This window comes from Gadus chalcogrammus, chromosome 20, assembly GCF_026213295.1.
Source record: "Gadus chalcogrammus isolate NIFS_2021 chromosome 20, NIFS_Gcha_1.0, whole genome shotgun sequence".
Lineage (NCBI taxonomy): Eukaryota > Metazoa > Chordata > Actinopteri > Gadiformes > Gadidae > Gadus > Gadus chalcogrammus.
Genome location: NC_079431.1, coordinates 12,621,230 through 12,633,259, shown reverse-complemented (window position 1 = coordinate 12,633,259; position 12,030 = coordinate 12,621,230). Strand labels below are relative to the sequence as shown.

At 51.3% G+C, this 12,030-nt stretch overlaps 1 protein-coding gene across 3 annotated transcripts in view; it reads left to right on the top strand.

Moving 5' to 3' along the window:
- The window catches only part of plcl1 (phospholipase C like 1), a 36,510-nt gene that overhangs the window by 19,761 nt on the left and 4,719 nt on the right, over nt 1-12,030 (top strand). For all 3 annotated transcript variants that reach the window (XM_056579956.1, XM_056579955.1, XM_056579957.1), the window contains 7 exons: nt 701-775; nt 890-1,177; nt 1,722-1,997; nt 3,084-3,475; nt 3,929-5,072; nt 5,607-5,783; nt 9,629-9,991. In XM_056579956.1, coding sequence (XP_056435931.1) covers nt 701-775; nt 890-1,177; nt 1,722-1,997; nt 3,084-3,475; nt 3,929-5,072; nt 5,607-5,783; nt 9,629-9,991 — 2,715 coding nt within the window. The remainder of the gene's footprint in view (nt 1-700; nt 776-889; nt 1,178-1,721; nt 1,998-3,083; nt 3,476-3,928; nt 5,073-5,606; nt 5,784-9,628; nt 9,992-12,030) is intronic.

Below are 12,030 nucleotides of genomic sequence, written 5' to 3'. Positions count from 1 at the left end.
TTAAGCCATTGAATCATTAGATTAAAAAATTTGGGGATGGTAAGACATATATACAACTGAAAAAACCCAGTGTGTTGAAACATGTCAATGCGACATAGCTTTGACATTCTAACCTCTTGTGTCAGTCTAACCACAGCTGTCAATCAATATGTCGTCAGCCTGAGGTGGCTAGCTGGTGGACTATGAGCTAAGCTACGGACACACAGCATGTCTGTGTGTTCATGCACATGGTGTGTATGTTTGTGTGTGTTTTTCATGTGTGTCTAAATATGTCTAGTCTCTAGGGTTAGCTTGTCAGCCCGATGACTGGCAACCAATACCTGATAGATGAGAGGAAATGAGGCTTAAAAAAATCCATTCTTCAGCGAAGCTTGGAACAATGAGTCCATACTAAAATAAGCCTTGGGTGAGGGCCGAGACTTGGAGAGAGAGACAACAAAATAACAGCTGTATACTTGTCTTTGTAAGAACATGCTTCATTTGTGCTTCACATCTGCTTACTCTGAAAATAGGTAATGCTCCAGAACCAAATCATGTGAGACTATAAATGACTCATGACTCAAATTATTTTTTTCAAAATCTTTTAAAGGTCAATGCTGCCTGGTTAAGTGGTTTTGAACAAAATAAAATAACGCTCCTTAGTTCAAGGTTTCCACAGCAAAAAATGTTATTCAAAGATCTCAAACTGCTGTTTTCCCAGGATCCTTCGGTGCAGAAGATGGGGGCTGGGAGAAAGAAGACGGTGTCCTTCAGCAGCATGCCCTCTGAGAAGAAGGTAATCGCACCTAGCAACACCACCCCCTCCAGTCCCCAGGTCAGCCCAACTCAAAGCCTTGGACAACCCGTTCTCCTCGTTGATTGGTCCTCCTCGTGGTCCTTCTCCCCCCAGGTCAGCAGCTCCTCGGACTGCCTGGCCTTCATGCAGGGCGGCTGCGAGCTGAAGAAGGTGCGGCCCAACTCCAGGGTCTACTGCCGCTTCTTCACCCTGGACCCGGACCTGAGCTGCCTGCGCTGGGAGCCCTCCAAGAAGGACGGGGACCGGGCGCGCCTGGACATCTCCTGCATCCGCGAGGTCCGCACCGGCAAGAGCACCGAGACCTTCCTCCACAACGGGCCTCTGTCCGAACACCTGGCCGAGGAGGCGGCCTTCTCCATCATCCACGGGGACGAGTACCAGGTGAGGTGGGCCGGAACAGGTGTGTTGTTTGATGAAGTAAGGCTGTATTGCAGTAGTGGGCAATGCCACATCCATGCAATAGCAAGACATCAGTTTGTCTGTGCGTTTATCCATCCACTGATCCACTACTAGCCCGATCTACGCCTAACCCTTAAGCCATCCATCCCTTCATTCATCCATCCATCCATCCATCCATCCATCCATCCATCCATCCATCCATCTATCACTCTCTCCATCCATCCATCCATCCATCCATCCATCCATCCATCCATCCATCCATCCATCCATCCATCCATCCATCCATCCATCCATCCATCCATCCATCCATCCATCCATCCATCCATCCATCCATCCATCCATCCATCCATCCATCCATCCATCCCTCCATCCATCACTCTATCCATCCATCTATAATAATGGGTATAATAATATAATAATAATAATACTGTATTGTCGTCCAACAAACGTAAAAAACAAAAACTAAGTTCTGACCAACAAGACGTATGAAGTTAAAACACAGTCCCCCATCCTCTTGGCTCTCCAGTCCCTGGACCTGGTGGCGCTGTCGGCCGACGTGGCCAACATCTGGGTGACGGGCCTGCGCTTCCTGGTGGCCCACCCCTCCATCGTCGGGGGCCCCGGGGCCGGCCTGGGCGAGATGGGGGGCTACGTGGTGGAGGGCAGCCCCGGCAGCAGGATGAGGAGCGAGTGGCTGGCGGCCGAGTTCGCCCAGGTGGACGCCGACGGCAACGGCGTGGTCACGGAGAACGTGGCGGTGGCTGCCATCTGCAAGCTCTGCCCCGGCATCAAAGAAGCCAAGGTATGGGGGTCCGTCGGGTGACCGTTGAAACACGTTTGTGGTGTGAACCGCAGTCGTTTCAATCAGTATGTTGAAAGCTGTAGATCGTAGAGATATCGATAAAGATGTCGCATGTTGAAGATAGAATGACTCAGGAACAAATCAGGCCGGCTGATGTGATAAGGTTAAGGCTGGCTAGAGGTCCTCTCGGAGGGACTAGGAACCATGCTAATACTTTCTATATATATATTTTTAGATGCTGTGTAACTACTGTTTATGAAAAACAAAAAAATCCCCAATTGTGTCAACTGTGGCATAATGCACCGGCAGTGTGCTACAAATAGACATTCTTCAACCTTTCTGACATACAATTTGCATGAGCTTCCTGTTTAACGGTGTCTGGAAGGGTGTGGTAACTCAAACTGAAACCCTGGTGTGCAGCCAGACATGCAGGGTCGTTGCGTCTAGACGATGAGAAAACAACACAAACACAAAGAAGGCCAAATTAAACCGAAAAAATCGCAGGGCGCAGACATATGCACCACAAGAAGTGTGTCAGTGGAAGAGTCTGGCATGCTGATCTTAAGCGGACGGCCGATTCATCGAAGGAGAGTTAGAGAGAGAGAGGGAGAGAGAGGCAGCGAGAGATAAAGAGATTGGAAGGAACAGAGAGAACAGATAAAGAGGAAGGGGAAGGAAAGGTTTATCTCGCTGTGTCTGGTGATCTAGGTCACTCTTAATATCCTCTGTAAAAAGCGGGCCGGGAATTCTCTTTCACTTTGATTCATGAGCTCCAGAAATGAACAAAGCTTCATAACCATAAACAGACCTGGCTTAGTTAATGAAGCTACGCTAATTATTCCCCCCCCCCCCCCCCGCTGTCTCTCAATGACCCTGCTGCCACCACCCCACCCGCCCATCGCTACTTCCACCTCCACCTCCAACCCCCGACCCCTCACTCCAACCCCTCTCTCCCCACCCTGACCCCCCAACCCTGCCTCCACCCCCCAACCCTCCCTCCACCCCCTCTCTCCCCCCTGACCCCCCAACCCTGCCTCCACCCCCCAACCCTCCCTCCACCCCCCACGCCCCACCCTCACCCCCCAGGTGCGGCAGCGCTTCAAGGAGATCCAGTGCGCCAAGGAGAAGCTGACGTCGCACGTGACGCGCGAGGAGTTCCAGGAGGCCTTCTGCGAGCTGTGCACCCGGCCCGACGTCTACTTCCTGCTGGTGCAGCTCTCCAAGGACCGCGAGTGCCTGGACGTGCAGGACCTGCGTCTGTTCCTGGAGTCGGAGCAGGGCCTGTCCCTGGCCACGGCCGAGGGCTGCCTGCAGCTGCTGCGCCGCTACGAGCCGTCGGCGCAGGGCCGCGAGCGCGGGGTGCTGGGGCTGGACGGCTTCGCCCGCTACCTGCAGTCGGCCGAGTGCCACCTGATGGACCCCGAGCACCTGGCCGTGTGCCAGGACATGAACCTGCCCCTGTCCCATTACTACATTAGGTGGGCGTGGGTGTGGGTGTGGGTGTGTGTGTGTGTGTGTGTGTGTGTGTGTGTGTGTGTGTGTGTGTGTGTGTGTGTGTGTGTGTGTGTGTGTGTGTGTGTTTGTGTGTGTGTGTGTGTGTGTGTGTGTATGTGTGTGTGTTTGACAGTGTTGTTCTTAAAACTGTTCCTGGTGGTATAATAATTAGATAATAATTTCTTATTTTTTATTAACTGCTTGTTTAAATGCTTTTTCAGTACGCCTGGGGTCGATATTTATGTAATAAAATAAATCGTTTAGTGGGAATTTGTAAAAGCCTGTGTACACTACTTGCGCCGATGACTATGAAATTAATGTTTCTCGTTATTGGTAGCCAGAAATAGAGCGCCACATTAATTTAGTCTTGATGGTGGGCAACTGTTAGACAACAGACCTCCACCTCATACCAAACAGCCCGCCGCCTGTGTCCCCAGTGCCTCGTACCGCTCCTACCTGCTGGACGACCAGGTCCACGGCCGGGCCGACCTGGGAGGCCTCACCAAGGCCCTGCAGGCCGGCTGCCGATGCCTGGAGCTGGGAGTCACCGACGGCCCGGAGGGAGAGCCCCTCCTGGGGGTGGACTACGGCCCCGAGGCCCCCCGCCACCACCACCACCACCACCACCACCACCACCACCACCACCCCCACCCCCACCACCACGCCCCCGTCACCATCCGCTCAGCCCTGGAGGTGGTCAACAAGTACGCCTTCCTCACCTCCCCGTACCCCCTGCTGCTGTACCTCTGCCAGCGCTGCTCCCCGGCCCAGCAGCGCGTGCTGGCGCAGCACCTGAAGAAGGCGTTCGGCTCCCGGCTGTACGGCGCCGACGCCCTGACGGTGGGCCCGGCGGGGGGGCGCGCGCCGCCCCTGCCCTCCCCGGAGCAGCTGAAGGGGCGCATCCTGCTGGTGGGGAAGAAGCTCTCCCCAGAGGAGGACGGCTCCGAGGGGGAGGTGTCAGAGGAGGACGAGGAGATAGGGGGAGGGGGGCCGCTGGCGGGCCGGCGGATGACCATCCCCGGCGAGGAGGAGCTGGGCGTGGTGCTGGTGGTGCCGCCGCCCCCTCAGCCCAGGAGGCTCCGCCTCTGCCGGGAGCTGTCGGACCTGGTGAGCGTGGCGCGGACGGGCAGCCGCAGCTTCTACGCCCAGAGGGGCCACCCCAAGCAGCGCCAGTCTCCGCCGAGCAGCCCCTCCTCCCCTTGCACCCCGCTGCCCCCTGAGCCTCCCTACTGGACGCTGTGCTCCCTGGGGGAGGGCGAGGCCGGCCGCCTCACCAGCGAGACCCCCGAGGAGCTGGTGGTGTTCACCAAGCGCACGCTGAGCCGCGTCAGGCCCAGCTCGGTGCGGCTGGACTCCAGCAACCCCAACCCCCAGGGCTACTGGAAGGGAGGGGTCCAGCTGGTGGCCCTGAACCAGCAGACCCCTGGGGCCATGCTGGACCTCCACCGCGGGCGCTTCTCCGTGAACGGTGGCTGCGGCTACGTGCTGCGCCCCGGCGTCATGAGGGAGGAGGTGTCGTACTTCAGCGCCCACACGCAGGGCTGTGTGCCCGGGGTGCCCCCGCAGACACTGCGGATCAAGGTAGACGCGGGCGCACGCGCGTGCACGCACGCACACACACAGGCAAACCTACGCAAACACGGATATTGACACAGAAACACACACACATAGAAACACACACGCACACGCACACGCACGCACGCACGCACGCGCGCACGCGCGCACGCAGGCACACACACACACACACACACACACACACACACACACACACACACACACACACACACACACAGACACACACACACACACACACACACACACACACACACACACACACACACACACACACACACACACACACACACACACACACACACACACCTTTAGACACAAAGACAAATATGCACATGCTATTGTGGTATTTGTTATTTATTAACACAAAAAAGTGTGAAAGTTCTTTTGAAAAACATAGTTTAAAGAAACAATCTTCCCAAACCGTATATGTGTTGGAATTTATTCTAGGTTGAATACACAGACATATATATGTATATAAATAACTGTGTTCAGGTGCTTGAGCCTGCGTTATTGCGGGTCTCAGTGAGTTATTGTGTGCAGGTGATCAGCGCCCACAACCTGCCCAAGCCTCAGGGCGCGGGGGCCAAGGGGGAGGTGATCGACCCCTACGTGGTGCTGGAGCTCCACGGGGTGCCGGCCGACTGCGCCGAGCAGCGCACCCGCACAGCCGCGCAGAACCAGGACGACCCCCTCTTCGACGAGACCTTCGAGTTTCAGGTGCGGCACCTTCTCATCCACATGTTAACTAAATGGACGCATTGATGAGACGCAGGATGAAGGGAAATGAGGCCCCACGCAGGACAATACCGCGTGTGTGTGTGTGTGTGTGTGCAAAATTTCCCTATCCTGCAGTGGATTTGTTTATGTACGCGTCAGGGGCTGGGCTGTGTATCGGTGAGGCTAAACCAGCGCGACAAGCTGTCACTACCAATATCGCCTGTCCTCTGAGGCCGCTTCAAGTGTTTGCATGTGTGTCGCCCCAAAGCAGGCATAACTCTGCCTTTTGGAAAAGTCTGGTGGAAGTCTGTTGTCTTTTTGTTGCAAAGTCCGCGCTTTGTTCTTTAATAGCCTGTTTGATGAGCACTTCTGGTGCGGAAACAGGACAGTCTTTGTCCCATATAAAAAATGACAACATTGCAATGATATTGCAGCATCTCCCAAACCATGCCACGATGAGTTTATGGGGAAGACGTAACAAACGACGTATTTAAAAAAACGAATATGAAATACAATCTGTTGGATTCAGCCCGCGTCTGCCCTGTGATTAAGTAATGCGCTCCTAGTGATAGGCCAAGGTGTAACTTAAGACCGCCAGGCTTGAATAACACCAGCAGACACTGTAAATACAGGGGAACATGACCAGGTGAGGAGAGAGAGAGAGAGAGAGAGAGAGAGAGAGAGAGAGAGAGAGAGAGAGAGAGAGAGAGAGAGAGAGAGAGAGAGAGAAGAGAGAGAGAGAGAGAGAGAGAGAGAGAGAGAGAGAGAGAGAGAGAGAGAACTAAGGCTCATTATGTCTTGGGTCTTGTAACACAAAGCCCAACCAAGGGGTGGAGGGCAGTGTGCCGTGACAAAGAACACACACTCTGTATACAACCGCACACACATCAAGCACACACATACATACACCCAAACACGCACACAAACTTGACATTAACACACTCCCCAGTGTTCCTCGCCTCTATATTGGTGTGTGTGTGTGTCTCTCTCTCTCTCTCTCTCTCTCTCTCTCTCTCTCTCTCTCTCTCTCTCTCTCTCTGTCTCTCTCTCTCTCTCTCTCTCTCTCTCTCTCTCTCTCTCTCTCTCTCTCTCTCTCTCTCTTTCTCTCTCTCTCTCTCTCTCTCTCTCTCTCTCTCTCTCTCTCTCTCTCTCTCTCTCTCTCTCTCTCTCTCTCTCTCTCTCTCTCTCTCTCCCTCTCTCTCCTAAACATGAAACACTCATCCATCACACTCTGTGTGTGTGTGTGTGTGTGTGTGTCTGCTCAGTAGACGCGAGAGGAGAGAAATGGAGGAACATTAGACTGATAACGTGTTTTTGTTTGACAGATATTTCGGCCTGTTCCTGCTTACAGAATTTATATGTGGAGACACACTCCCAGAGCCATTAATCCTCCCCTGGACTATGTATGCCTATGTGTTTTTGTTTACTCGTGTAAGAGTGTGTTTGGGTGCAATAAGTGTGCGTTTATGAAAGGGGGAGATAGAGCACATCTGCGTTTTGGTGTATTTGCTCCCTGCTAATTTGCTCAGTGTATCATTATATGTTGGTTTTTGTTTGTACTTCTTTCGATGTTTGGGTGGACGTGCGTGTGTGCATATGTGGTTGTTTGTATGCATGTATGAGCGTATTGGTGTGTTTGTGTGTGTGTATGTGTGTGTTTGTGTCTGTCTGTAAGCATTTGCGTGTTTCTGTCTGTGTGTGTACGTAAGTGTTTGTGTGTGGCTCAAGACATCTTCCTTTAAAGGCGTGATTTTAGAAGAGAATGTTTCAACTACTGCAAAATACTTTTGCAGTAATGTTAAGCTGCTCTCTTCTCTCGACTCTCATGAACGCCATCCCTCTGGGCGCATGCCTCCACAGCCTGCTCAGGTATATAGGATATGTCTTGTTTTAACTTTACAACAAGACACAGAGACCGCTTTCTGCAGCATTCAATTGATATCAGTCTGGAACACCACGCAAGCAGTGTTAATAATAATAATAATAATAATAATTCATTTATTTTGTATAGCGCTTTTCAATGACCCAAAGATGCTTACAGTGACATAAACACGAAAAGGGTGATGACAATCAGGGGGAACAAGCGGAAGACCGCACAACAGAGAACAAGAAGCAAGGTGGAGTGTGAAAATAGAGAGGGATGGAGGTGGTTAGGGGTAGGGGAGGTCAAAGCCTTTGGAAAAGAGGTAGGTTTTTAGACGGGATTTGAAAGCGGGAAGCGAGGGCGAGTCGCGGACAGGTTGAGGGAGGGCTTTCCATAGTCAGGGTACTGTTCTGGAGAAGGCTCCGTCACAGAAGGTTTTAAGTTTGGATGGTCGGACGGTCAGAGTGAGAGTGGAGGAGGATCGGAGGGTTCGGGAGAGGCGATGGGGGATGAGGAGGTCGGACAGGTAGGGCGGGGCCAGGTGGTGGAGAGCCTTGAAAGTCAGGCGGAGCATTTTGAAATGGATACGTTGTTCGATGGGGAGCCAGTGGAGAGTGGAGAGAACGGGAGTGATGTGTTCACGAGACCGGGTGTGAGTCTATGGAGGGAATGAGAGGGGATGCCAGCGAGGAGGGAGTTGCAGTAGTCTAGACGGGACGAGATGAAGGCGTGGATAAGGGATTCAGCTGCAGGGGGGGACAGGCAGTGTCTGATTTTGGCGATGTGGCGGAGATGGAAGTAGGAGGTCTTGACAATGGAGCGGACATTGGGATCAAAGGAAAGGGTCGGGTCCAGGATAGTGTTGCTGTCCTATTAACTTTTGTGAGTCAATTCCCACTCTCTTCTGTTTGTTTGCAGTAGCTAACGTTAAAGTCACCACATTCACACATTCACAAGCTGTTTCAACGGTTGTAGTTCCACAGATAACTGTGACTGAGAATTTTTTTCACTTCATGTTCCAAAACGATGATGGACTGTCCATTGATATGTGTTTCATCCACTCAAACTATGGCACTATGTAGAACACACTCTCACACCCCATCTGGGCATTTCCTGGACCCTCTCAAGTGTTATGTATTTAACTTGCAAGGCGCCAGAATGACTTGAATGTTGCTGGCGCCGTAATAAAATATCTGAGCATTTAAGGTTGTCATGCTTGTCATGTTCATCTAACGATGCATATTGAAGATTGAATCTCCTCATGCATTCTTGAAGCTTAGAACGGTTTGTTTTAACTCCATTTGTGTCTCAGATAATGGGCTATAATAACGACTAAGCGAGGCGTCTGAAGGTGATATTGCAGACGTTTAAGAGAATATGTACGTATTACAATCAAGGGAGGCCTTAAGAGGAGAGTCATTTTATGACGGCTATTAATAACACAGCCGTTAAAAAAGTGTTTAAAGTGGTTGAGATGGACTACTTTTTAATGGGAAGCTGTTATGGAGGTTAGAAGCATTGTCTTGAATCACAGCCTCCGGGAATTCATTAAGACCACCCTGAAGAGAGAGAGAGAGAGAGAGAGAGAGAGAGAGAGAGAGAGAGAGAGAGAGAGAGAGAGAGAGAGAGAGAGAGAAGTTGAGTAGTTTTGTGTGAAACTATTAGAGGAAGGGAAAATGTCAGAACAAGATTGATTGTGTGTCCATGAGACAATACAATATATTTAAGAGAGAGAGAAATGAGAGAGGGAATGAGAAGTTGTGAGAGAGAAAGGGTCAAAAACAATATAAGAGAGAGAGGGAGAGAACTTAAGAGAGAAAGGTAAGAAACAATATAAGAGAGAGAGAGAGAGAGAAATCGAGGGGGATTGGTCAAATACAATATAAAAGAGAGAGGGACAGAGATAGAGAGAGAGAGTGTCTACAGTATACACCGTCACTATAGCTTCTCGCTAAGCAGCGCCCCCTTTGTTCCGTTCCAGGTGAACATGCCGGAGCTGGCTCTGCTGCGCTTCGTGGTGCTGGACGACGACTACATCGGTGACGACTTCATCGGTCAGTACAGCGTGGCCTTCGAGTGCCTCCAGCCGGGCTACCGTAGCGTGCCCCTGCTGGGGCTGGCGGGAGACCCCCTGCCCCACGCCAGCCTGTTCGTGCACGTGGCCGTCACCAACCGGCGCGGCGGGGGCAAGGCCCAGCGGCGGGGCCTGTCGGTGAGGAGGGTGGGCCGGCGCGGCCGGGAGTACGTCTCCCTGAGGCACACGGGCATCAAGGTGGTGGACGAGGGCTTCAAGCCCGCCTCGGGGCCCCTGCGGGAGGCCACGGACCTACGGGAGGACGCCCAGGTACGAGCGGCCCCGCAATTGGAGTTCTGAGTCGTTAGCCTCTTAGCATGATTGCCTAAGTGGTATTCTCAGGTTCATCTTGTATTTTGCGTCAACTAGGCTCAAGTCAAGTTGATGACTTAGGCAGATAGTGATTATGGAATTTAACACTATATAGGTGTAAAGACATGATAATTCCTATGGGATTGATGTCTAGCGTTGACTCTTCGCTGGCTGCAGTGAAACGCTCGGATTCTCCAACTTGTAGCTGCGCTCAGAGCTCAAGTCATTTAACCTCTGACCTGGTTGACGCCGACCTCTTAAAAGTGCGTTGAGACTACAGCTTTGTTGGATGCAGTTAATCCACCAGAATCTTAACACCGAGTGCTTTTTTATTTTTTAAACCTTTCAAACGTGTTGAACCCCTGTCTGTTGGCAGGCAGGTCTGAATGCCCAGCCAATGCATCGTGTATTGACCACTTGAGCCTTTTCCTATATACCACCAGATCCATTAAGCCATGGGCTGAAAAGGTATTCAATGTGCTATAATGTAAAACGGGTTACATTCGACGCCACCACAGTGTGGAAATTAACTTTTTTCTTTTTTAATCTTAAAGCCAACCATCCGTGTGATATTTTGGACTAATTAAAGTAAGGCCGAGTGCAGAGAAGTAGTTTGGGCAGGAGTCCCTGGTCAGACCCAAATTGTCCCCAAAAGCTGTGCATGGTTGTGAGGACAGCAGGGCCGTTAGCATCAACAGCCCAACAGATGAAATGCTGAGATATAAATAACAAAAACAAAATTGGTCCGTTGGTCCTTTAAAATTGGTAGTTGCAGGTGATACAGCGCGAAGGCAAGTTGGCTCCCGATGAGGATACCAATTATTTTTTAATAGAAGGCTTAATATAGCGTCATGGAGAGAAGCCATGGCAGGGGAGAGTCTGCTGAGTGTCTCCACAGGTCTGGTGTCGGTGAGTTGTTTTGTGGTATTTTTGGAACTCTCTGACAAGACGTCTGCCAAGGACAGACTGATTTGGGCGAGTTTGCGCGACTGTACTGAAATGTGACCCCACCTGAGACTCCTTAGGGGGGGGGGGGGGGAGGGGGGGGGCATAGCGACAAACAACTGGAGAAGAGGGGAAATAAGAAAAGTGGAGGATTACATGGTCTAAAAATACCTGTTCAGAGAAACCACCCGCTTATCTCTACATAAACCAAACCTCACTCAATCTCTCAATCAGATTTAAACACACATATAAACACATTGATCTCTGCAAAAATATAACCTGATCGCATGCAAACATTTCTCCAATCTGTCTGTTTCAATCTTTCTCTGACATCTACTCTCTCTCGCTCTCTCGGCCTCTCTCTCTCTCTCTGTCTGTCTCTCGCTCGCTCTCTCTATCCCAATGCCATGTTTCCAGCTGTGGCCTCATCCATCATGGTCATCGTGTGTCTAAATACACACACACACACACACACACACACACACACACACACACACACACACACACACACACACACACACACACACACACACACACACACACCTGAACAGTTGAGGTATGTGGCAACTGCGACTGAACTCTGGGTTGTGGCAGGTGGTGAATGGCAAAATTCCAGAGCTCTGTGATAATTAAAGTTGTAATGACTATGTTTTTTCTGTTATTTACAGTTCTGAAGTATAGAGGCCCACGTTTGCTCTGTTCTGAATCACAAAAGGTCATTGGTACAAGCATAAATTGTCATCAATAAACCCATATTACAAGACCTAACGAGAACAATCGGGGATCCAAGTCATCATGCAACCTTGTTGTTGGGGAATCCTGCCCCCCTGGACTAAGCTACAGAACAAACAAACACAACTGTGTCCAGACTCATCCCCTTGTATTCTGTAATGCATTGGGCTCTGCTGTGTTTCCCCACCCCCAGCCCCTCCTGCAGGGTGAGGGTGAAGTCTGTGGGATTAGCGTCCAAGGGTGGTACCACATTGTGTTTACTAGCGGTGCAGTGTGGGAACTGGGGAAAGGACAATCTGAGAAACCCCTGGGATTGGCCA